Consider the following 25,688-nt stretch of genomic DNA (forward strand, 5'->3'; position numbering starts at 1 on the left):
GGGTTTGCAGGTCCCTCAAGTGCAGTATTCAGCCATCAGGTTTTGGTCTTAAAATTACATGATTTCTTCTGGTTTAAAAACACATTTACATCTGAGAACTTGGAATATATCATTGTCAATTAAACTTTATTTTGACATTGCATTAATAGTGTGGGTCTTAGAACCGCAGCTTACAAAGTGCTGCTAGATAAAAAGCCACTCATGACTGAAGATTTAAACGTGCTATGGGGCCACTTGAAAGCTACGAACAAACTATGTCAAAAATCAGACTTTGCCAAAACTAGCAAGTAAATCACTCTACTTTTTAAAGGGCACAATTGGTTTGGCTAGGAAATGTGCAAATTAGTAACAACTTGGATAATAAAATAAAAGTTAATGTTTGGCGAGCCATGTTAACTGTGTGAGAAGTGTTCAGTTCTCAACATCAAAAGGCAATTTATATTGAGCAGGTGATTAAAGTAAAGCTGTACCCAGAGTTTGAGAAGGGCAAAAGTATTCATATTGCAGGCCTTAATCTGACCAGAGTTGGCATGTGTGGAGGATAACCGCCTGCGTTTTTTATACATAACATGTGGTTCCTTTCGAACAATGACAATGTTCAGAGCATGGTAGGATATTGTCCTACACCCTAGCATGTTCTGAACCTTGCCATTGTGCTCTTGTTTATTCAAGTACACTGCTAATTGTTCGAAAGGAACCACATGTTATGTAAAAAATGATTTAAAGCCTTGGTTCTTTTTGAGTAGGGCTGCCTTTGTGCTAGTTAATCAAGGCTAAAGGCCCACAGCAGATGGTGCAGTCAGTGACGTGCAGGGCCTAAAACTGCCCTAGTACTAAGCTCCACCCACAGGCGTAAATCTCCACACATCCGTATTGAGTGTGTCGGGATCTAGGATTTATACTCTGCAGTGCTAGAGAGGAAAATGGCTACAGAGAAGGAACACAGGCTACTTCTGCATGGGCTCTCACCTCTGTGGGTCATTGCAAAAAGTGTCTGAAAAGGTCCTTAAGAATGTCAAGAGGACTCTCCCAACTATCCTATTCTCAGTTCAACTAGCACTACCGGGGACCAATTTATAATTTCTGTTAATACCAGTCGCGGCTGCTGTCGGGGTTAAGTGGCCGGGTGGGCTTCGGGGACCAAATCAAAACACAAATGAAAAAAAAACGTACCTGAATCCCTTCGCATCGCCGCTCTTCTGGTTTCACTACAGGCACAGGCTCTCAGACTGGTCTGTGGCCAATCCTTACGCTGTTCACACAGCATGAGAGCAGCCTCAGGATTGGCCTGAGCACCCTCAATTTGCGCTCCCAGGGTGTCTGAAAGCCTGTGCCTGCTGTCTCAAACCCGGCAATGCAGCTCAGGGTTGGAAACAGCTACACTGCGCATGACTGTTTGGCCGGTCGGAGACAGCCGGCCAAATCATCATGCTCACTTATACCAGTGCCTACCACTGCCCCTCAGTGCCTGTCATCCCCTGGCCCTGCCCCCAACACTCCCGGTAGGAGAAAAATAAAACAATAATAAACATGGTTTATTATTGTTTTATTTTTAAGTTTTGCAGCTGCTGTTGCTGGTGAGGCAGGGTGACACTTCTGCCATAGCGGAGGAGCTGCCACTGGTTAGTACCATTGTGTAATCTGATTAATGGTGATCTAGTTATCCAGGAAATGGTGCCCCCCATCTATAGTCGAAGGCCTCCGACAACGAACTCCATGTCTTTGGGATAACGTTCAGATTTCATGCAAAGAATTTGCTGAAGCATTGCGACTTCTTAGGATCCTCACAGGGCAGGTATGGATGACTACTTAAAAAGGGACACTGTTACCTTTTGAGAGTTCTCTTCAATGTATAGAATGTCAAATGGCAGATCATCCTCCATCAGTCGTACGTCAGTGGGTAGTTTTGCTTGAGTTGGTAATCTCAGGATGGTGTTTCGGTGAACTGATGCTGAGATCCTAAAACAGTATTGGCCAATATATGTAAACTGGACTGTCCACTGAGCTTAATTTGTGCCGGTGGTTGACACCTGCGCTCATTTTAGGGATCAATGTTTTTTTTACCATCAGAATTTGACCAACATCAAGAGGACAGAAAGGTATAAAATGAAGAAAAAGATAGCAAACACGGGAGAAGGAGGCAGAAAGAGCAGGGTGGTGAAAGAAAGAGAGAATGAAGACTAGCAACCTGATTCTGATTACTCTGCAGCGCGAGCGAACGTCATTGCCTTAGCATGTTAGAACTTTGGGGGATTATACGTTAAAAATTAAAAATTGTTATTGTTTTTGGGGGCTATTGTGTGTTTTTAAAAACGATATTCATTTTTTCTTATTTGCGATTTTAAAAGAGTGCACCTTACCCTCCACTGCTGCCACTACCGTCATACGCTTCCTTGATGTGCCGGTGTACTCGTCTGTGAGAGCGAGTCACCAGAGCACAGCCATCTTGGGTAACGCTCTAGTTGTTCGACTGTCATCCCCCTACTTAACGGAGGCGGTGCAAGCGCGCAGCGCGCCAAAGGCGCACCAAAGGCAAGCCCGTCTGCACCCGTCCACGCCCCGGACGCGCACAACACCAGCCACGCTGCCCTAAATGCCCCTCGTCTGGTTTACTCAAGAGATGAGCTTGTTATGTTTAACAACCAGAGCGATAGGACCTGCAGCAATGAAGAAGATAATGTGCCGGGTAAGAACTCACTCAAGATTTCTACTGTAGGTACTCTCAACTGTGGGCTGATTAACGCTAGATCTCTGATTAAACATTATAAGGAGATTTTTATTTTGTTGGAGGATTATAATCTTGATGTCCTCTTTTTAATGGAGACCTGGACACGTGTGGACAGGGAAGTTGAGCTTGACCTTGCCTGTCCTCCAGGCTATAAAATCTGTCAAAAGCCGAGACAGGATGGCAGGGGGGGAGGAGTAGGATACATATATAAGGATGTTTGGAACTTCTCTTCTCTGTGTGTAGAGGATATACCCGGGATTGAGTCACTGGGGTTCACACTTAAAGGCATCAATGGTGTTCTATGCACAGGTTTGCTTTGCTACAGACCCCCAGGGGGCGATATTCACGCTTATCAATCCTTGATTGATGCAATATACAGCCTAGCACACTCGCACTCTAAACTTTGGATCCTCTGAGACTTTAATCTCTGGGAGAATGGTACTCTTGACATTGCTCTGAAAGAGCTCTGCCAAGCCTGTGAGAATGTTAATCTCCATCAATTGGTACTACATGCTACTCACCAGAAGGGACACATGCTTGATCTTGTTTTTGCAGATGCAAGTGATACATTTGTACAAGATATACTTCCTCAATGCTGCACAGAGCACTCTCTGGTTCTTTTCTCGCTGAAGATAGCCAATCGTGGTCAACAAGATGTCAGCTCACCAGCTGCTCGAGTTAGTAGAGAGTGCTCTAGAATACGCAGGTTAGCGTACCTCCCCCAGCTTGTTAATGAAAACTTTGTTATGCATGACTCGGTGGAGGAGAACTACCTGAATCTGTGTCATCAGATTTGCAATTCGCTTGACCAACTTGCTCCGTTGAGGAAAGCTAAAAACTGTAAAAAGCCATCTGCCCCATGGTATAATGAAGAGCTGAGGCTGTTGGAAGACTAGCTGTAAACCGGCTGAAAGGAAGTTGAGGAAGAATTATGTTGAGGCAGATAAGGTAGCCTTTAAACATATGCTCCACTCCTATAAAGTATTAAAAGGCAAAACCAAGGCTAAATACCTTGAGGAGATTATTCTTCATGCTCCGAACAAATTACAAACCTTATTCAACTTGGTTAGAGGCTTATCCAACCCAGACTGTGCTAAATCTATTATCCCGGCATCACAAGAACTGTGTGATAACCTGGCAAGCTTTTTCGAGGAAAAATTCCGTAAAATTTGAATGGGACTGAAATCCTCAGGTGAAGAGGGTGTGTACATACATACTGATAATGTGACTGTGTTAAGTAACGATATAATCAATACGGAACATATGTCATTCTTGGATCACTTTCCGAAGCCTTTATACGAGGATTTTCATGTAATTGCTGCTGGGGTTTCCTCTGGTTCCCCCAGGGACCCGCTTCCTCATAAGTTCTGGAAGCTGTTTGGAGGCGAACTTTTTCCGCTTCTATATCATATCTGCAGTCAATCTTTAGTCACAGCTGTAGTCCCAGATTGCTGGAAAATTTCAGTGGTCTCCCCTTTACTAAAAAAGTCATCATTGGATCCGCATAACCCAGCCAACTATAGACCCATTTCCCTGTTACCTTACCCTATTAAGATTCCAGAAAGGGTAGTAACCAGATCTCTCTCTAAGTATGTGGAGGACAATCAGTTGCTGGACGAAGTCCAATTTGGGTTTTGCCCCGCACATGGGACTGAGACTGCCTTGGTGGCAGTCCTGGATGACCTGAGAATGCGGGCCGACAGTGGTCAAACAACCTTTTTAGTGCTGCTTGACATGTTGACCTCGTTCGACACAGTTAACCACCAGATACTGATCAGAAGGCTGGAGGAATTGGGTATTGAGGGCAAGGCCAGAGACTGGATTTATTCTCTCGAATAGGCAGCAGGCAGTGACTCTGCCGCCTTTCTTCTCTCAATACAGAGAGGTTAAACAAGGGGTACCTCAGGGCTAAGCCATCAGCCCGATCTTGTTTAATCTATACCTTCGCCCTACCATTGTCCTAATAAAATCGTTTGGAATTAATGTCATCAATTATGCGGATGACACTCAGCTTGTCTTCACTTTTGAGGGCAACAATGCAGTGTCCATGGAAAAGTTTCATGACTGTCTGCATCAAATGGCAGACTGGTTGAAAATGAATTCCCTTCAATTTAATGAGGACAAAACCGAAGTTTTGTGCTGTATGGCAGGCCTTATTCAGTGCCACCTTCCTGCAGACTTTTGGCCTGGCCCGGCCAACAACTCCTTACTGCCCACTAAAACTGTGCGCAATCTAGGGGTCCTGATGGATAGTAACCTCCAGCTAGACTCCCAAATGAATAAAACGGTGTGCACCTGTATAGCCGTACTTCAAGCTCTGCGTAAGATCCTTCTGTTTTTGCCTATTGACACCAGACCTCAAGTGGTTCGGAGCATTGTTTTAAGCAGAATTGATTATTGTAATGCGCTGTTCTGTTTGCTCCAACCACTCTGCTTAAGAAGTTGGAGAGTGCAGACAATGGCAGCAAAACTCGCATTAAACCGGCCATGGGGTGCGTCATCCTCTCTGGCCCTTAGGGACATTCACTGGCTGCCTGTTGTACAAAGGATACAATTTAAGGCATTATGTATTGTCTACAGGGCAGTACATAAAATCGGGCCTAGGGTACTTCAGAGGAAATTTGTATGGTATGCGCCTGCAAGAGCTCTACGTTCTTCTTCTGCGTACCTGATCTGCGTCCCCCGTGGTAAGAAGGTGCGAACAGGAGGTAGATCTTTTAGCTTTACTGCCTCCAGACTCTGGAATGCTCTTCCCCTGAAGCTTAGACAGCTGAACACCTTGTCCGGCTTCAGGAAGGAACTGAAAACCAGTTTGTTCCCTAGAGAGTAGACCGTGCCTATTCTGTTGCTCCTGTTGCTCTGTAATCTAAGCGCCAGGATACCCTTTGGGTGATAGTCGCGCTATACAAGTGCACCTTACATTACATTACATTACACAGCCTTTGTTATCTACAGTGCCGGCATTAGGCCAAACCAGAGGCAAGCTCCTAAGAAAAACTTGGGGCCTCTGCACTTTTGTTTTTCACAAAATTAAGCACTGGCTGCCTGTACTGTTGAGCGGGTTACCTGTGGCCATGTTAGGGGTGCTTTGGGGTAGGCGTCATGTGGGAAAGAGTTGATTGTCAACATAGGTCCAAACTTTGATCAAAGGGGCGAGTTCTGTTCCTAGCGCAGACAGTGTCACTGCTTTTCATAACTTAACTTTTGGGGGGGGGGGCACATCTACCCAGTATTTCGGCTCCTTGGTAGCTTTTGCTGCCAGAATGCGCAGCGATGGCACTTATCAAATATTTAGAACTATATACATTTTCACCAGTGGCAAAGTTTGGAAGAAGTTGTTGGTTTAATGCTGTTTTTCAAACTGCTTTTTCACATGGGGCTCTAGGCGATGTTGCATTGGGTGATGAATTGCTGTTCAGAGCTCAGATAAGAGTCCCTTTCAGGTTTAAGGTCCCCTGGGGAACGAGCTATGGTGGGGAAAAATCTCTATTTCAGGTTTTTACTTATTCTTCCTCTGGGGTCTTTGAGAGCCGTGTTGATCATTTGCCATAGAGCCTTTTTGTGGAGGTGTTTGGAAGAACAGGGCCTTATTCCAACTTTCCTGAAAGACATCCTGTGAAAGTTATGGAGTGAAGCTGAAAATGTGCTTATGTTTGTGTACAAAACAGCTCCTCTGTTCTTAGAAATATGCAATGAAAGGAATGCAGTCGAATACAACTTTTCCAGAACCCAGTCTGTGTTAAAGTGAAGGGGTTACACAACCTTAATCTGACATTCTGCCAAGAGCTGGCAAGTGAATGAATGAAACAATTTGTACTTGGGTGGCGCACGTTGCTAGTCCTGTAAATACTTAACATGGCAATGGCTGGGCCTTTGAGCAAGATGGCTGCCAAAGGGATCATGATTGACAGAAAAGCAGTGTCTGAACTATTAAGAAGGAAGGTAAGTAATAGGATAGAAAATTGGTCTCTTCCCTACCTCCACGATCTGCTTCTCAAAAACACCACATATCTTGAGAGCATTTCTCACTGTATGATGTGTTAAGTCTAATCCACTTTTTCACAACTGAATTGGAGTGATGCTGAAATCCCAGCTTGTCATCAGTCTTGCCCCTTTCTAGATTGAAGTCCTAGTTTTCATATCTAACCCCGTGGCCTTTGAGAATCCTGAGATTGAATGTGTGAATACCAAACAGTAAGTGAAACTTGGTCTTAAATCTCTCCACAGTTGATAGAAAGAGTGTAGGGGTTGTTATGGTAGTAGTAATGATCCATAACAATCATGCAAAGAGCCTTGGATAATGGTGGTGTAAACATGGTGTAAAAGGGCAAAGCGAAGCGCTAATAATATTAGTCGTAGATAATTTGGAGGGTGAAAAAAAATCTTACTTGCGAACAACAGGGTGTTTATTACAGGTTAGTCCAATAATTGTAGTTTATGGATTATCTAGTGAAGGCAGGGTGGGTTCAAACAAATTATGACTCTATTGAATTATTCAGGGTGTGAATTCTAAGATGAAAATCTGCGTGTATTGGAAGAAAGAATAACACACCCAACTATCATTTGTGCATTCCCATTCTTGGAAGTGACGTGGCGATTGCTATGTGTGAAAATGTGTTCCAGTTTTTAAAATGACCTAAATAACATGCTTCTCCAAGTGTGGATTCTTAGCAGGAAAATCTGTTTTTTACCTGAATTTCACTGCTGGAAAAAACAATTACCACGTAAAACTAGGGTTTCTGGGAAATCCTCATTGGTGTCTGATGAGGGAGTGGGGGGGGGGGGGGTTTGTTGATTAAGTTTTACATTTGTGTGAACTTCAAGAGGGTTGTAGTGAGTCTGCTGTACAGAGACGTGTTAAAATATATATAAATATATATTCTAGCTATGCCAAAACATTTACGGCTAGTATCATAATTGGGAGTCATAATTTAAATTTATCAAAGTAAAAGCGGAATCAGCAGTAAAAATGACTTCGTAAGGGAGGTTTGTTCACTTTAGCTTTACAACTATATACGTTGGTGCACCAGTTATTTTGTTGTGGGAAAGGCTGCAGGTTTTGAAGACTACATAGGTCTTGAAAGGCAGCTGGTGGTCTAGCAGAATAGGTGTGAATTGTCTCATTTCTTCAGGCCTGTGAGGCGGGTGGTGACCTCTTCATCTGTGTGACAGTATGGAATTGGGATGGCAGAGAGATGGAATTTAATAATATTCAGATAGGTGAGGGATGGGTCTTGGATTGTGGTCCAGAAACCTGGGTTTGGGAGTTGGTGTTTTTCAGACACAGCTATATGCAAATCAGTCTTGACCCTGTGCCTCATGGGAACAGTCCAGCCTGAACTGCCAAGCCAAGTCTTCCCTGGACTGGAATCAAACATCCTGGGACCGGTTTCGGGCTAACAGCCTCATCAGCCAGGCTAGCTTGAATCCAGTGGCAAAGTGAGCAAGGGACCCACGTCTGGGCATACCCTGCCAACTTAGGGCAAGCAAACACAAGGAGATGATGGATGGAGCACTGAAACTTTTTAGACCCTCACCTCCAGTCATAAATCTGGTTTGAATCCATCATCTTTCTTTAGGTCACTTCGCCACCCTAGTTCAGACACAGCTATATGCAAATCAGTCTTGACCCTGTGCCTCATGGGAACAGTCCAGCCCGAAATGCCAAGCGATGTCTTCCCTGGACCTGAAGCAAACATCATGGGACTGGTTTCGGGCTAACAGCATATGGCTGGGTTGAAACTGGAATGGCATGGTGAGCCAAAAACACAATGGATTTAGGCCCAGCTCTCTGTACTGGGGTGAATGTATGACATTGTTCTGCAGTCTGTCCATCAATTGTTTTTTGCATGTCACCCCGAGTGGGACAGGTATGCCTAGACGTGGGCCCCATGCTCTCCATGCCACTGGAGTCAAGCTATCCTGGCTGATGAGGGGTGAAACCCCAAAACCAGTCCTAGGATGCTTGTTTCTAGTCCAGGGAGGAACTGGCCTGGCAATTCGGACTTGACTGTTCCCATGAGGCACATGGTCAATACTGATTTGCATATGGCTGGGTCCAAACGGGAATGGCATGGTGAGCAAAAACAAAACGATGGATTCAGGCCCAGATCTCTGTACTAGGGTGAATGTATGACATTGTTCTGCATTCTGTCCATCAATTGTTCTTTTTGAAGGAAAAGTAGGCGGGTGGATTCAAAGGCCCTCTTTTGCACTGTTGTGTTTTTTCTTCTTCAGAATGTTGGTTTATTTGAGACTGAAGACACAGTGGGTTCTATCATGAACACCACATACCAAGACCCTCACAAACCTGTGTAGGTGCAGTAAGGCTTCACCTAAAACTTAGCTGTTTAGGACCAGTGATATGAAAATGAATCCAGTCAGAAAGTCTGTCTGACAACTAATGTTTCTAGCTTCTGTAGATGATTGGGGTATTGTTGAGTGGTTTATTTTTACTAACATCTTTCTGGGTAATCCTGTCTGTATGTGCAGTTACCAGACAGCTCAATAGCGCCATGGCCGTGTCGCAGATGTCTTCCGGGCAGTGCAAGCTGGCGCCGCTGATTCAGGTGATTCAAGACTGCAGCCACCTCTACCATTACACGGTCCAGCTGATGTTCAAGCTCCATTCATGTGAGTATCTCGGTCTATAGAAAATTATAAATATTTCTATATTGTTGAAATTTGTTACTAGTGCTCCGAGTGGGATCTGAGCTGAATAGAAATCAAATTGTAGCTACTGCTTGCTAATGATGCCTGCGACCGTTGTTCGTGTGATGCCTGAGACCGTTGTTCGTGTGATGCCTGAGACCGTTGTTCGTGTGATGCCTGCGACCGTTGTTCGTGTGATGCCTGCGACCGTTGTTCGTGTGATGCCTGCGACCGTTGTTCGTGTGATGCCTGCGACCGTTGTTCGTGTGATGCCTGCGACCATTGTGCGTGTGATGCCTGCGACCGTTGTGCGTGTGATGCCTGCGACCGTTGTGCGTGTGATGCCTGCGACCGTTGTGCGTGTGATGCCTGCGACCGTTGTGCGTGTGATGCCTGCGACCGTTGTGCGTGTGATGCCTGCGACCGTTGTGCGTGTGATGCCTGCGACCGTTGTGCGTGTGATGCCTGCGACCGTGATGCGTGTGATGCCTGCGACCGTTGATGCGTGTGATGCCTGCGACCGTTGATGCGTGTGATGCCTGCGACCGTTGATGCGTGTGATGCCTGCGACCGTTGATGCGTGTGATGCCTGCGACCGTTGTGCGTGTGATGCCTGCGACCGTTGTGCGTATGTGATGCCTGCGACCGTTGTGCGTATGTGATGCCTGCGACCGTTGTGCGTGTGTGATGCCTGCGACCGTTGTGCGTGTGTGATGCCTGCGACCGTTGTGCGTGTGTGATGCCTGCGACTGTTGTGCGTGTGTGATGCCTGCGACTGTTGTGCGTGTGTGATGCCTGCGACCGTTGTGCGTGTGTGATGCCTGCGACCGTTGTGCGTGTGATGCCTGCGACCGTTGTGCGTGTGATGCCTGCGACCGTTGTTTGTCGACCGTTGTTTGCGTGATGCCTGCGACCGTTGTTTGCGTGATGCCTGCGACCGTTGTTTGCGTGATGCCTGCGACCGTTGTTTGCGTGATGCCTGCAACCATTGTGCGTATGAGGACAAACTCTCTTTGAATGGGTGGATATTTGTTTCCACATGTAAATGAAGAAACTGCAAGTTAAGAGTCTGTGCTAGGGATGGTTCAGATGTTTTGTCCTCCTCTTGCGTGAGTGGTAAAAAACGTGTTTGTAATATTTTCAGTGGACCATGTCACAAAACACTCAAATTCACTATGAAAAAAATATAAAGGCACGTTATTTAGACATAATCACTGAAAACCTTTTAAATACGCCACATTTAGTATGGCCACCACCGAAAAATAATGCATGAGCAAACTTAAGCTTCTGGTACGTTAGCGTGGGGTGGGTGACAATACCTAACAAAATTCAGAGGGTTTTATTTATATCCTACCCAAAGCGACCCCTAACATGAGTTTGTGCAGTAAAACAGGCAAAACCGTCCACAAGGTTGTTTTGTTTTTTTGCCATTTATCATTGTGATCACCATTGTCACAATTCTACAATCGTCACAAAACGCAGAAGTATATTAATATTTGCAGGCCAATGTAGATGATGGCCCACACTATCATAATGGAGCATATATATGTTAATATAAATATATAGCTGTAAAAGTCGGTGAGCTTTCGGCCATCATGTTCCCAGTAGATCAGTCCAAGTAGAGAGTGTCTTTCCAGGGATTCCAACTTTTCCTGCATTTGTGGAGGCATCCCTTGCTTCATACATTTGTCTGGGACCCAGATCTATCCCGCAACAGGAGGAGGGGTTGTGTCCTTCTAGCGTTCAGCCGTGTCTCATTGTGCTAGCACTGACCCCAGTTGTAGCAGTGCCATGGTGTAAAGAATGACATCTACATCTCAAAGATATGTAGCATGATGAACTTGTGAATACTCAGAACCTCTCAGCCTAGGACTCTCGGAGATGACTGTAGTAAGAGGGATAGAACAATGTTCACGTGTTGGTCAGAAGTTGGGGCTTAATTGTTGAACTTGTTTGCGGTGTTGAGAACTTACCTTTTCTGTGGATGTGCGAGTCTCTGCACTACTCCATGCATCATTTAACAGTGGTCCCTAATTAAATACAAGACTTCAAGTTTTGTTTGCCCTGTAGAAGAGCATGTTGATTGAGCGCAGGGCAGTGAATAATCTGGGCTGGTTATTCGGATTCTTTTATTATTAAATGCATTGTTCTGCTTATGTAAATGTACCGGTATTTATAGAGCGCACAGCTACTTCCCTGAGGTAGTGTCCCGGCGCTGTCCGTATACCGCTTAGGAACCCTTCCTGGTTTTCCCTGTGAGTGTCCACTCCTGGGCACCCCCCAAGGCTGAAATCAGGCATCCCAGCGCTTTTGGGGCCGTTGTGGAGATTAAGCAAGCTATTGCCCCGAGTCGCAGAGTGGGACCCATGATTAGAATAGGCACCGAGGCGAGAATTGTCAGGTCCGAGGAAATTGAGCCCAAGGCGGGTATTGAACCCTGGTCCCAGGCCAGACCTCTGCATCAGGGTCTGCCGCTCCAACCATTTGAGCCACACTTCTCCACCAGATGTGTGGGAAAGAAATCAGTTTGTGTCTTGAACATTCAGTTGAAGGTTTGTTATAATTAGGATCCAAGACTTCTTTGACATTGCAAATGGCGTCATTGATGACATTACTATTGGTAGAAGCAATCTTTTCCAGGTTTGTACTTTGAGGTGTGTTGGCCGTTCTCTATTTCCAGTCTGTGGTTATGCAGTCCTCCTGGTTTGTGAACCTCATAGTCATTATAAAAATGTGTTAGCACCATGTATGGGCAAGGTGAGTCGCCCTCACCACCCGGAGGTGCCACTTGATATCCCTGAGAGGCTAAAAGGAATTTCTGTGCTGTGAACCGGTGCACACATTTATGAGCAATATTTCATACTTTGGGTGCATATAAATACTCCTGTGTTCCTCAAACTTAAATTGGGTTCTTACGATTGTCCAGAAAATAAGGCAAGGGGTACAGGAAAATGTTCACTGGACAGTACGTTTGGCCCTGATCTAATCTCACTTCCTGAAGGACACAACTGCTTGATATGCCATGCAAACACAAGATTTGAGCACATGAGAATAGGCCATGCCCTGTGCCTTCCAGCCTGCGGTACCCTTGAGATGGAAAAAAGCCATTGTCACCCCCTCCTGAAAAACTAGTCAGTTGGCCCATCGGTTCTGAGTAACTCCAGGCCCATCACGCACCTACCTTTTCATGTGAAGATTCTGGAACGATATGTCAGTAGTCGATTATCGCAATATTTGGAATCTCACTTTCTCCTTGAGGATGTACAGTTTTGTTTTCGACCTGGACATGGCACAGAATCAGCCTTACTTGTCGCTCTGGATGAGTTACTGATGCAGGTGGATAGTGGGCAGTCAAGAGTCCTTATCATGCATGATTTGTCAGATGCCTTTGACATGGTTGACAACAAAATCCTTCTCTCCTTACTAACCTAAATAGGAGTTGGAGGCACATCATTAAAGTGGATGGAGTCTCACCTATCAGGCAGGTGTCGGGCTGTGGCCTTACCACCCTAATGTTGTGATTTTAAAAATCTACGACGGGGAGTGACGCAGGGCTCAGCACCCAGCCCAATTTTGCTCAATATTCATATGAGCCCACTTATTACTTTGATAAACGAGCATGACATTAGGTTGGCCAACTATGCTGACAACACTCAGCTGATTCTTTTTTCACCAGTAGTTTTATGTAGCGCGAACTTGACCCAAAGGTATCAGAGCGCTTTACATGAGCACCAGTTGCGTTACTCAAGGACACATTCATTTTTGTTAGGCATGGGGAGATTAAGTGATTTGCCCAGAAGCACAGGATGTGGAGTGTCATTGCTGAGACTCGAACCCGGTTCCCCAGATTTGAGATCGACCACCCTAGCTGTTAGGCTACATCCTACATTCTATCCTTCAATAACCTTCAAGAGGAGACAGTAACAGAATTCCAATAAGACATGCTGGATAATGCCAGCTTGATTAATGCAAATTCATTCAAATTAAACGAGGACAAAACTGAATTCCTCCAAGTAAGATTCCTATGACTTTGACCTCTAACTTTTGGCCCCTTTCATCTGGAGACGAGCTGGTGAAATCAGGCACAGTTCGGAACTTGGGAGTCCTACTTGATAGCAAAGTATCCCTGGAACATCATGTTACAAAAGTTGTAGGCACATGTGTTTCACTTTTACGTAGACTTCGGAAGGTGCTACCTCTGCTGCCTACTCAAGCTAAATCACTTTAGTGCTTGCGTCATTCTCAGTCGACTGGACTACTGTAATGCTTTGCTACTTGGGGCCCCTGAATACTTGCTCAATAGACTATGTAGAGTTCAAGTGGCAGCAGCCAAACATGCCTGAAACAGACCTCTCAGATCATCGACATCTAATGCCCTGATGGACCTGCACTGGCTGCCTCTGCAGCAGAGGGTCTGCTTTAAAGCTATGCGCATTGTGTTCAAGGCGTTACCAGGCACTGGTCCAGCAACCCTACAACGAAGACTGAAGAGATATACTCCACGGCAACATCTTCGCACCAGCACCACAAACTTAGTTTGTGTTAATAAGTTTCGGCAGGCCAGACGAGGGGTTTGGGGCTTCTAGGTCAAAGCGGCCTGATTCTGGAACACACCGCAGCCATACCTTAGATCCTTAACAGATCTGATGCACTTCAGAAAAGGTCTGAAGACATGGCTTTTCCTCTAAATAATTCTTGCAGTTTCCCCCTCTGATGGTTATATTTTGTCAGTCTGTACCTACCTACGTGCGTCTTAGCACCAGGATACCAGTTTTGGTAACAGTTCGCACTATAAAAGTGATTTAAATAAATACATTGGAGTAGGCTGTCCCCTCAGATACTGGGGAGGGGTATAACCTTCGGTTGAAAGCCTTCAGACTAATGCCACATGCCTGGTACATACAGTTCTGTTTTTGTATGCAGCTGGTGGGCCAAACTCTTTCCATGTTATAGAAAGAGGAAGGTCATAAGCAGTGCAGTCTATTTAAGTACATAGGAGCATTTTACGTTAGTAGCTAATCATACCTGGCAAATTGTGATCCATTTTAGGTTTTGGAGTGCAGCTGTAAAATACCGTCAGCTGCTCCTTTTTCGGTGTTTCTGTGTGTTTTAGATTTGCTGCGCTTATTTCAAACAAAAAATATTTTAAAATGCGTTATGAAGTTTTGTCCTGGGTGGATTATTTCCATAAACTGCAAACACGATACCATTCCTTTTGAATTATGTCTGCCATTCGGTAGGTGGTGCCTATTCGTAGTGTAAGTTTTTTCTCTCAGCAGCTAACGACTTTTAAAAAGATGGCATTTAAATATTGAGAGCATCAATCACTCTGCTGATATTCACCAATGCTCATTGATTGATTTGTTTCTCTGTAAAAAGTAAACCAAACGTAATCATTCTAATTGTATTCAGAACCCATTAATAACTGAATGGTGGAGAATCAGATGTAAACCCAAGTAAATACAAATGTATTTCAGGACATGCTTCCCTAAACCCCATTGTCTGAATAGCATAATAAAGGTTTCTATTATTTTTACTAATGCAACTTGAAAGTATGGAAAGTGTGGCTCAATGTACACTGTGGTTGAGCCTCTTTATGGTTCGCATATTATAGAATGTGGTGGCAGTTCTTAAAATGCATTGTTACTAGGGCTTGCTGGAGGTTGGTAAGTTGCGTCTAGACTGGTATCAGAAGTGTAACGTTCTTGGGTCTGAGCTAATAAAGTTAACTTCACAGCTGCAAGAGTGGTAGTACTCTACAGGAATGGCAAAGAACTTAAACAGACCTATAGCATAGATTATCTCACTACAGCGTTAGGGGGAGAAGGAAATTGTTAGCAGGCGAACAGTTAGGCTCTGAACACTGGGTACAACGGCAGGATCTCACCCACCTGAAGACTGCTCCCCCAAGGAAGCTGTTCAGACTTCTGAGAGGTGCCCAGAGGGCATGGATCCTGCACTCTCAGTACCCATAGCGGGCATGTTGTGCTGTGGGCGGGGTCGGTCCTGTGTCCACTGCTGTACAGTGTTGTAGCAGCACATGTTTTTGAGGCCCATGGGTGCAGACCGCTATCCCTCAGGATGGGCAGGCAGTGGGGCAGTGCCACGCAGGGGCACATGTAGTCCCAGTTCACCAGGCGCATGAGGTCCAGTCTATCCATCTTATGCAGGTCCTGTGACGCAACCCACCCCCCCACCCACACACACACACACTCCCCTCCCAAACCTAGACATAGAGCTGGGATCCACCTATGCCCAGTCTTATGCACTTGGGTTGGTGGCCTTCAAGGCGCCACACATCTTGCTGGAGTATGGTGGATCTGGGTTCCAAACATCTCCAGCTGTTCTCCGCAATGGAGTGGTAACAGTGTGCTCAGGGAAGCTGTCAGTCGGGCTGGAATCAGCCTGCTGCTGGCCATTAATTGCTTGGACTTCAGATGACCACCTCCTGCCTTTGAGGTGGGGGGGGGGGCTCCTGAAAGGCTGTTCTGCCGAAAAGAAACCTCCTCACCCCCTTATGTCTTCTAAGCAGCTACAAGTGTGCATTTCACTCACAACACTCACAGAAGACACTCCCTACTATTAATCAGTGAGGTAGTGATGCCCCTCCCTCATTCCCGGTGCACTAGCCCTGGCGCCCCCCTTGAGAACCTGCAGGAGTGTCACACTCCCTAAGTTCTGCATATGCATGACTTGTGGCCACCAGATACTCTCTCTCCTACTGGATTGATTTTATTTTTGGTCGATGCCTACCGGACAGCGCAGCTGTCTGGTTTGCTATCGACATCTTGGGGACATTCAGAAAGCTTCCATGGGAATCCATTGAGCCCAATTCTTACCGTTGGTTTTGTGGTTAATAACTCACAATTGTTTGCTTTCTGTTTGCTGGCTTTATTTGTTTTAGGTTGTCCAGCTTGAGTTTGTCCCTTCCCTTACCCAAACCCTATTTATTGTATTCTTCCACCAGTACTAGATTTCTGTAAACAGGCCTTTAAATCTTGTTCTTATCTTGTCACATGTGCTGTGCAGTTAAAGACAGAGGTCAAATGACAGACATTGTCTTCCAGGGAGCTTGGTGTTTACTTTTCTTTCTCCAACTTCAAAGTGAGAGGATTTATGTGACAGTCATGCTGGCTACTGGGGATGCGCTGGACGGAAGGCTGTGTGATATTATTTTTTTTCTAGCACACAACAAAATTTAAATGTTTGTAAATTAACTGTAGATATTTCAGAATATATCAAAACTAGGACGTAACAAATGAAGCACATTCTTTGGCAATTCTGAAGTGTGGTGGAAACAAATATTTTAATACGATCAAAACACCAGGTGATGACATTTCCATACGTTGTTTATGTGCTGTATACTTTCATCAGTAAAGTGTATGTCTGTGCATGTGTAATGGTCATTTCAATTGAAGATGTGTTGTCTGTAATGCCAGTACGCTACCACACAATGCATACTCCACTTAACTCTACCCCACTTTACTCTGCACCACTCTACTCTACATTGCACCACTCCACACTGTCACTCCATGTCACTGCACTCTACTCTGCACGACTCCACTCCTCTCTTCGCCTCTCTACTCTACACCACTCTACGCCAGTGCACTCCACCCCACACTACTCCACTCTGCGCCACTGCGCTCTATTTTCCACCACTCCACTCAATACCCGTCTACTCTACGCCACTCTAATCTACTCGGCGCCACTGTACTCTACTATGCACTACTCCACTCTGCATCACTCCACTCTACGTCACTCCACTCTACGTCACTCCACTCTACATGACTTTACTGAAAACCACTGCTCTCTATGCCTCTCTACTCTGCACCACTGTACTTTAAGCCACTTCACTCTCGGCTACTCTACGACACTCCACTCTAAAATACTGTGCCCTGACGCTGTACTTCATTAAACTCCACTCCACTCAGTGCAACTCGGCTCTACATCACTTTAATCGATGACACTACTCCACTCTAAGCAGCTCCCTCTATTCCACTATACCCCACTCTGTTCTACAACACACTACTCCACTCTGGTCCACTCCAGTACTCTACTCTAAGCCACTGCTTTCTATGCCACTCAATACTACAACACTCTGTTATCCCAATCTCTTCCACTACTCCTCTCTAGGCCATTCCACTTTGACAATCTACTTTGCTCTACGCCACTCTACCCAACCCTACTCTACCCAACACCCTTTAACCCACTCCGCTATGTTCTACACCACTGCATGATACTCTGCCACTCTACGACACTCAACTCTATCCCACTCCACGACACTCCGCTTTATTCCACTCTATGCCCCACTCTATGCCCTTCCACCCTACTAGATTCTACACGCTCCACAACACTCTACACCACTCCATGCCACTCAACTTTTACGCCACTCCACGACTCTCTATGCCTCTCCATAACACTCTACTCCACTTTACAAAACTCCATTCCATTCTCCTTTACCCCACTCACTTTTAGCCATGCTATACAGCAGCCACTTTGGTGTACAATGTGACTAAAACATATTGGCAAAGCCAATAGCTCTTGGATAGGGGTGATCTGTTGGCTGTGCCAATGCTTGTTTTACAAAGCGAAATGACGTTCGAAGTGACCTTTGGGGTCCATCTGTGTTTACTCTCTTGCTTGAAGGGGTAGGTGTCCCCGCTTTACATTTACTGCCCTGCCCCAACCAGCATGCATAAAACATCCCAATTATTCAGACCTGCTTATATTGTTGGAATGTTTGTGGGCCAGTGGCCTATTGGATGTATATATTTTTTTTATTGTTTTTATGCGCGCGAACTTGACCCGAATCGGGTACCAGAGCGCTTTACATAGCACCAGTTGCATTACATGAGGACACATTAATTTTTAGTTGGGCACAGGGATTTGTCCAAAATCACAGGATGTTCAGCGTCATTGCCGAGACTCTAACCCAGTTCCCTATTTTCGAGGTCGACCGCCCTCGCCGTTAGGCCAACTCCTCTCCCCTCAACTTATCTTCCTACGTCTTCATGGATTGAACCTTAACTACAAAGATATTATTGACCACTCTTTTGTGTGTGTCTCCCCAAATATTTAAACTGTTTATCGAAAGGAACAGCCTCACAGATGCTCTGATTTGCCTACAGTGGTTCCTCCTTGGGGACCTTTAACTCTCCAGAGGGTGCAGAAACCTATGATGAATCGCACGCCATATTTTTCCTGGACGCGCACACCTCCGTAGCACGCGCCATTAAGTCTCCCTTGGTGCGATAAAAGGGCTGTGCCCGTCCCCCAGGAGCGCTTAATAATTAGCTTCTAATAGCTTTCTTTATGGCCTTTGAAAACGCTAGACCTGGGGTTAAGCGCTCCCTGCCGACACCTGCTGGGCTCCAGAAAGGGCCAACTTAGTCTGGCATTCTTCTGAGGCCAATAACTGTATCATTACATTAATTTAATAGTAAACCCTCAAATAGTAGCGCTTAGAAATAGTAAAACGGCCACATTAAGCGCTGTATTAAACCATTCTGCTCTAAACTCCTCTGCTGTGCGCCTTGGGTCCTTGCTTTTTCCTGCCTCTCTGCCGATTCCATCAGGGTCTGTTATCCAGTAGGTATGTTAAGATGTATTGGGATGTGTTTCTCAGTTACGCTTCTCCTCTAGGCGCTTATCTTCATGGATATTTGGCCCCCAAGACCTCTTGAAACTGAGTCTCCACGTGCCATACGATACTTTCTACTTCTGCCCTACCATCACCCCATACCCCCACCACTCCTCCCCTGCGTCCAAATATGGTGTGGTGCCTGGAGGGGCCCAAACCGTGTTCTTCTATACTGGAGTGCTTAATTTATTCATAAATTGAGCGCGAGGACCATCCTTTTCTTAGGAGCCCACTGCTGGCAGGGCCCAATGCCCTACACACCAACGCAGCCTAGTCCGGATTCCTCTTCACGCCTCTTTCCCCGCCACCCAACTCTTCCTGTCTCTTTATCTCTCTTGCAGATTGTTTATTCCCTGATTCCTCCCTTCCTCGGTGTTTTCCCTGTCTTTACCTTCCTGCTTCTTTCTCCCTTTCTCTGTGGGTCAGATTAAGAAGAAGATAAAGAAGTCCTGGTCATCAAAAATGAGAGTCGGTGGCACCCACCTGCACGCACCGGTACAAGTTAACCCCTGTTGTCACATTACTCTGTTCATGTGCCCGCCGCCATTTTACACCCAAATTCGTGCTTCCCTTGACTTTGCACCTGTCCCGTCCTTGTGTATTGCTTTCTTACTTATGAAAATGGCTACTCTGTGCTTTCTGAAACTGAATATAACCAGTGTGTGTCAGTGAATGAATGAACAATTGAGCCCGTCATGCGCATGTCCTGCACCACAGAGGATAAGTTAAAGATGCTCAGATTCTGTCTTATTGAGAAAGTGTGTGGATGGATGAATGCGACTGCAGGGAAAATAAAGAGGGTCCGGTTTATTTACAAGTTCAAGTTACATGTGCAAATGTCATTTTTCCCCCCAAGTGTAGTGCCTCGTTTGTGATCCACACAGTTACTTATACGCTTTTAAGTACTCGCACGTACTTTTTTTTATTTGAATAAATCTGTGTCAGGCGGAATAGTCTGCCCATTTCAGGGAGGGAATGCGTTAGAAAGTTTGGAGACTGCCCCAGACGTACTTGTTGGTCGGTGCTGACAAACATTTCACGACTTATTCTCACCCTGGCGAAAAGGAGAATGGAACAAAAGTGATAGGTGTGTAGGTAATATTTTTGTCCTTGGAGAAATTAACTTCAAAGAGCAAAAGGGCAGTTGCACATATGTGATATAATTTCACATGCTTAAATAAATACACAGTGCACTTACTGCATACCCGTGAATAGGAATTTGCAAACATTTGCCTGCAAATGTCACAGCTTTCCAAACGTGCACCTAAATAAAATTTCAAAATATTTGAGAGTTACACCAAACCTAAGAGCAAACTTGTGGGAAAATATTTTTGGGGATTTTCTTCGATAAGGCTGACCCAGACTCTATCCAGCCTTGCGCGTCATTGGTCTGGACTCGGGGTCATCCATAGGCTTGGCAGCTTACAAATGCACACATTTGTCACTATGTCTGGGTTTAATGTGCTAACGTGTAAACACATTTTTCCAGAAAACCGTCCAATTGGTCAGGGTTATACGGGGATACAGCTTTCCATTTCTCTGTGTATCGTATACTGTCCGATTCTTTTCCATACTTGTGAACTTCAGAATGCACAGTTTTTATTGGACTAACAAAAAAGTATATTGTATGATGACATTATTCTCTGTATTCTCTTATATTTCTGGATATCCTATGGATCGCATACCTCGTCGGGTCCCCTTGAATGGGGGTCTGTTCTACGTGTGCGCTGCTTGAAGGACCCCATCGGATGGACCGAAGGCCAGCTGCACACTTGCATAATCTGAGCAAGAATTGATCTGGAGACGGGGGACCTGCACATGTCTGCTCACCGAGGGCATGTGCAGAGGGCAGAGGCTGCCTGGCACACAAGTGTGCTCTGTAGGGACAGACAGGCCTGCCACTGTACTGTACCCTACAGTGGGGCTTCACCAGCAAGGAACAGGAAGCGTCACTTAACAAGGGGGCTTTGAAGGAAGCAGACTCACCAACCCAGCACCCAGCACAGCAACAAAAACCCTGTTTCATGCAGTCCAAATTTGATATTCATAATACATTTTTGTATCCTGCTTAAGGAACAAGGCTTGCTGTCTTAGAACTTCAATCCCCATCACGGCGAAGCCTCTCCTCCCAACTTTTTTGTACTAAATGAATTACAGAATTGTCCACCATTTTGTCTCTGAACACTTGGATCCCCCCTCCGTGGATGTCTGGCCCCTTGGACACCAGTCTCTTAAACACATTCCTACTGGCTCATGCTTATTTTTATTCCCTGAGTAATATAGGAGGGGGAAATGATGTCAAATGTGCTACTTAGACCTTGTAGTCTTTGAAGCTGGCGGGGGGCATCTTGTCTGCAAAAAAGTCCAGTTGTGCTTATTTCCACTTTCCACTAGTTGTGCAGGATTCAAGGGCTTTCTGCACTTGCAATCCGTACAGACGGAATGTGCCACCACTTCACATGCAAATGACACTATCTAACACCGTGTGGTTGTCGCAGCCACAAAATGTGTTCTGTAAAGTAATAGCCAATTCCTGGCTTCTGATGGTCTGCCTGGTAGCCACTTATAATCGTCTGAAGATAAGGACCAGTGAGCCACTTTAAGTGGTCTGGACACAGACCTATTCGGTCTGACTGAAGAGTAACCAGACACTATTTTGTGTTATTAATTCGGACGGGCAGCTTTTTTAACCAATCGGAGTTGGGTTCTGTGTTCAGTTCCTTCCGATTAGCTATTTGGCAGCCAATGAAAATAGCAGTTTCTTTTCCTACACTGCTGGTTTTCTAAGGGGTGGGTGTGGTGGGGGTCAGCAGCAAACCCGCAGGGGATTCTCAGAGCAGAACTAGGCCTCCCATTTGCCTACCATTTTCTTGACTGCTGTAGTGGATCCCAGAAATAATGTAACCATCCACATCTGTAATGCACTGATAGGACTGCCTCCACCCAATCCTACGTACAACTATAACATACCGCGTGCTTTGTCTTTAACTTTCCCCTTTTCCCCTCCTAGTTTGGATCCACCCCAGTGGAAGCTTTGCAAGGGATCCTCCGTTTGTACTCTAGGTTGCTGTACGGGCCCAGCACTGCTCCGTGACGATGCTGTTCATGCCTCCCAGAGCTTTTCTAAGAAGATGGACCTTCCTGTTCACAAATGTGCCACGTTTAATCCTCCTGCCATCTTGACTTTCTTAGCATTTATTTCAAATGTAAAATAATGCGTGTGTACCAGCCTAACCTAAAAAACACCACCAGCTTTGTCTAATCCTCCAGGTGCCTCCTCCCCAGCACCGTGCATTGTGTAGGAAAGACCCCCCTAGGCATGCAGTGTGCATCCTACACACTGAACGCTCTGCAGGTCTCCAGAGATGGGAGATGGAGGAGTCTGGGATTGTCTCATTTGTCATTTAAGAAGTGGGGTTTGAGAGGTTTGGAAAGGTCAATCAATAGATGATCTGGGAGGTGAACAGGAGAATGTTCCAGATATGGGCAAAGTGACCGAGGATCACCGGTCACCCATAGCCAGCTTTTGTGATTGCAGCGATGCCATAATCGCCTGAGAGTAGATCGGGAACGTCATGTGGTGCTTGGTGTTAAATGTTGCTTTTTGACATAATGTGGAGGTGTGACTATGTAGAAATGTACGTATGGTGATAAGAAGTTTTATAATGTATGTCTTGGTTTGACTGAACGCCAGTGTAGTTTCTTGTGTAATGGGGTCACATGGGGAATTTGACCACTACATACTACCGCTTGGGTGAATGATTGTTTTTCAGAGTTTGTTGATTAGTTTCTTAAGTGCTGCTAAGTACGAATTTTTGTCATAAACTGCATTTTCTGTAGTTATGGATTCCTTGGTTCCTTCTATTATGCGTGAACCAGTTGTACGTGGGTTTAGAAGTAAAACGTGGAAGTTCCTGCTTGGTTGGCTGGTTTGTTTGATTTATGTCACTATACTCACTAATGAGTCAGATCTCATTCTTGGTTGATCATTTCACGGGCTCTTCCGGGCACCCGTGCCATATTTGCTCTCATGCGATAGTGCTTTTGGACAAGTTCCTCTTCTTTGCACCTTTTGACTTCAGCAAGTTTTTTATTTTCTTGGTTCTAGGTCTGCCAGCAGATACATTACAAGGTCACAGGGACAGATTCCATGAGCAGTTCCACAGGTAATAAGTGCTGCGTCGGTTTTGACCTTCTTGAAATAAAATGTTCTTGGATACTCCATTCGATGACAACTAAAGATAACCTTATTTTTCTCTTTTGTAGTCTCAGAAACTTCTTTAAACGTGCGTCGGAGATGTTATACTTCAAAAGACTGATTCAGATTCCCCGACTACCAGACGTAAGTGTTGTGCTCGCTGTTGCACTTGGGTATGTTTTCAGATGGTGACGTTGTTATCTGTCCCAAGGATGTAGTGAAGTGTAAACATGATTGAATACACCTCCATGGGAGTTTCCCCAGTAAACCTTCATGGCATAGTTTAATGCATTGTGTTTGGTATACTTTTGAGCTCAAGCTGTATCTCACCAAAAAAAACTCTTAAAGGCAGAAGTGCATTCTTCTTGCTTCTTCTTCTTCTTGCTTATTGGAAAACCACTCTAAACCCTTCTGTGTTGCATCGAGGTTCAGGTTTTTCAGCTTACTGGATCCCCTCTAATGGAAAATGCACCATGCACTTTGTCCCTACACTCTGAAACAGCTAGAAACTGTCCTAGCTTTCCAACAATGACCTACAAGCTGTACCTACTCCCGCAAACAATATATAAACTCTTCTTACCAACCTACAAGCTGTCAAAACTCTTCCACTACGAGCTGTCACAATTATCCTATGATGATTTATGAAGTGTCCCCACTCTCCCGCCACAACCTACGAGCTGTCCCCGCTCTCCCGCTAAAACCTACGAGCTGTCCCCACTCTCCCGCTAAAACCTACGAGCTGTCCCTGCTCTCCCGCTACAACCTACGAGCTATCCGCGCTCTCCCGCTACAACCTACGAGCTGTCCGCGCTCTCCCGCTACAACCTACGAGCTATCCGCGCTCTCCCGCTACAACCTACGAGCTGTCCGCGCTCTCCCGCTACAACCTACGAGCTGTCCGCGCTCTCGGGCTACAACCTACGAGCTGTCCGCGCTCTCGGGCTACAACCTACGAGCTGTCCGCGCTCTCGGGCTACAACCTACGAGCTGTCCGCGCGATCCGATCCAACCTACGAGCTGTCCCGCTCTCCCGCTATAACCTACGAGCTGTCCCGCTCTCCCGCTATAACCTACGAGCTGTCCCGCTCTCCCGCTATAACCTACGAGCTGTCCCGCTCTCCCGCTATAACCTACGAGCTGTCCCGCTCTCCCGCTATAACCTACGAGCTGTCCCGCTCTCCCGCTATAACCTACGAGCTGTCCCGCTCTCCCGCTATAACCTACGAGCTGTCCCGCTCTCCCGCTATAACCTACGAGCTGTCCCGCTCTCCCGCTATAACCTACGAGCTGTCCCGCTCTCCCGCTATAACCTACGAGCTGTCCCGCTCTCCCGCTATAACCTACGAGCTGTCCCGCTCTCCCGCTATAACCTACGAGCTGTCCCGCTCTCCCGCTATAACCTACGAGCTGTCCCGCTCTCCCGCTATAACCTACGAGCTGTCCCGCTCTCATGCAACAACCTACGAGCTGTACCCGCTCACCCGCTACAACCTACGAGCTGTCCGCGCTCTCCCGCTACAACCTACGAGCTGTCCGCGCTCTCCCGCTACAACCTACGAGCTGTCCCCGCTCTCCCGCTACAACCTACGAGCTGTCCCAGCTCTCCCGCTACAACCTACGAGCTGTCCCCGCTCTCCCGCTACAACCTACGAGCTGTCCCCGCTCTCCCGCTACAACCTACGAGCTGTCCCCGCTCTCCCGCTACAACCTACGAGCTGTCCCCGCTCTCCCGCTACAACCTACGAGCTGTCCCCGCTCTCCCGCTACAACCTACGAGCTGTCCCGCTCTCCCGCTACATCCTACGAGCTGTCCCCGCTCTCCCGCTACATCCTACGAGCTGTCCCCGCTCTCCCGCTACAACTTACGAGCTGTCCCCGCTCTCCCGCTACAACCTACGAGCTCTCCCGCTACAACCTACGAGCTGTCCCCGCTCTCCCGCTACAACCTACGAGCTGTCCCCGCTCTCCCGCTACAACCTACGAGCTGTCCCCGCTCTCCCGCTACAACCTACGAGCTGTCCCCGCTCTCCCGCTACAACCTACGAGCTGTCCCCGCTCTCCCGCTGTCCCCGCTCTCCCGCTACAACCTACGAGCTGTCCCCGCTCTCCCGCTGCAACCTACGAGCTGTCCCCGCTCTCCCGCTACAACCTACGAGCTGTCCCCGCTCTCCCGCTACAACCTACGAGCTGTCCCCGCTCTCCCGCTACAACCTACGAGCTGTCCCCGCTCTCCCGCTACAACCTACGGGCTGTCCCCGCTCTCCCGCAACAACCTACGAGCTGTCTCCGCTCTCATGCAACAACCTACGAGCTGTCCCCGCTCTCATGCAGCATCCTACGAGCTGTCCCCGCTCTCCCGCTACAACCTACGAGCTGTCCCCGCTCTCCCGCTACAACCTACGAGCTGTCCCCGCTCTCCCGCTACAACCTACGAGCTGTCCCCGCTCTCCCGCTACTACCTACGAGCTGTC

The 25,688-nt window shown here is 46.5% G+C and overlaps 1 protein-coding gene across 1 annotated transcript in view; it reads left to right on the plus strand.

Annotated features, from left to right (window-relative positions):
* Positions 1 to 25,688, plus strand: part of HIP1R (huntingtin interacting protein 1 related) — a 482,407-nt gene that overhangs the window by 217,243 nt on the left and 239,476 nt on the right. Inside the window, exons 8-10 of the mRNA XM_078667577.1 lie at positions 9,221 to 9,361; positions 23,128 to 23,185; positions 23,286 to 23,361. Of these exons, the coding sequence (XP_078523703.1) occupies positions 9,221 to 9,361; positions 23,128 to 23,185; positions 23,286 to 23,361 (275 nt within the window). The remainder of the gene's footprint in view (positions 1 to 9,220; positions 9,362 to 23,127; positions 23,186 to 23,285; positions 23,362 to 25,688) is intronic.

This window comes from Lissotriton helveticus, chromosome 11, assembly GCF_964261635.1.
Source record: "Lissotriton helveticus chromosome 11, aLisHel1.1, whole genome shotgun sequence".
NCBI classification, from domain to species: domain Eukaryota; kingdom Metazoa; phylum Chordata; class Amphibia; order Caudata; family Salamandridae; genus Lissotriton; species Lissotriton helveticus.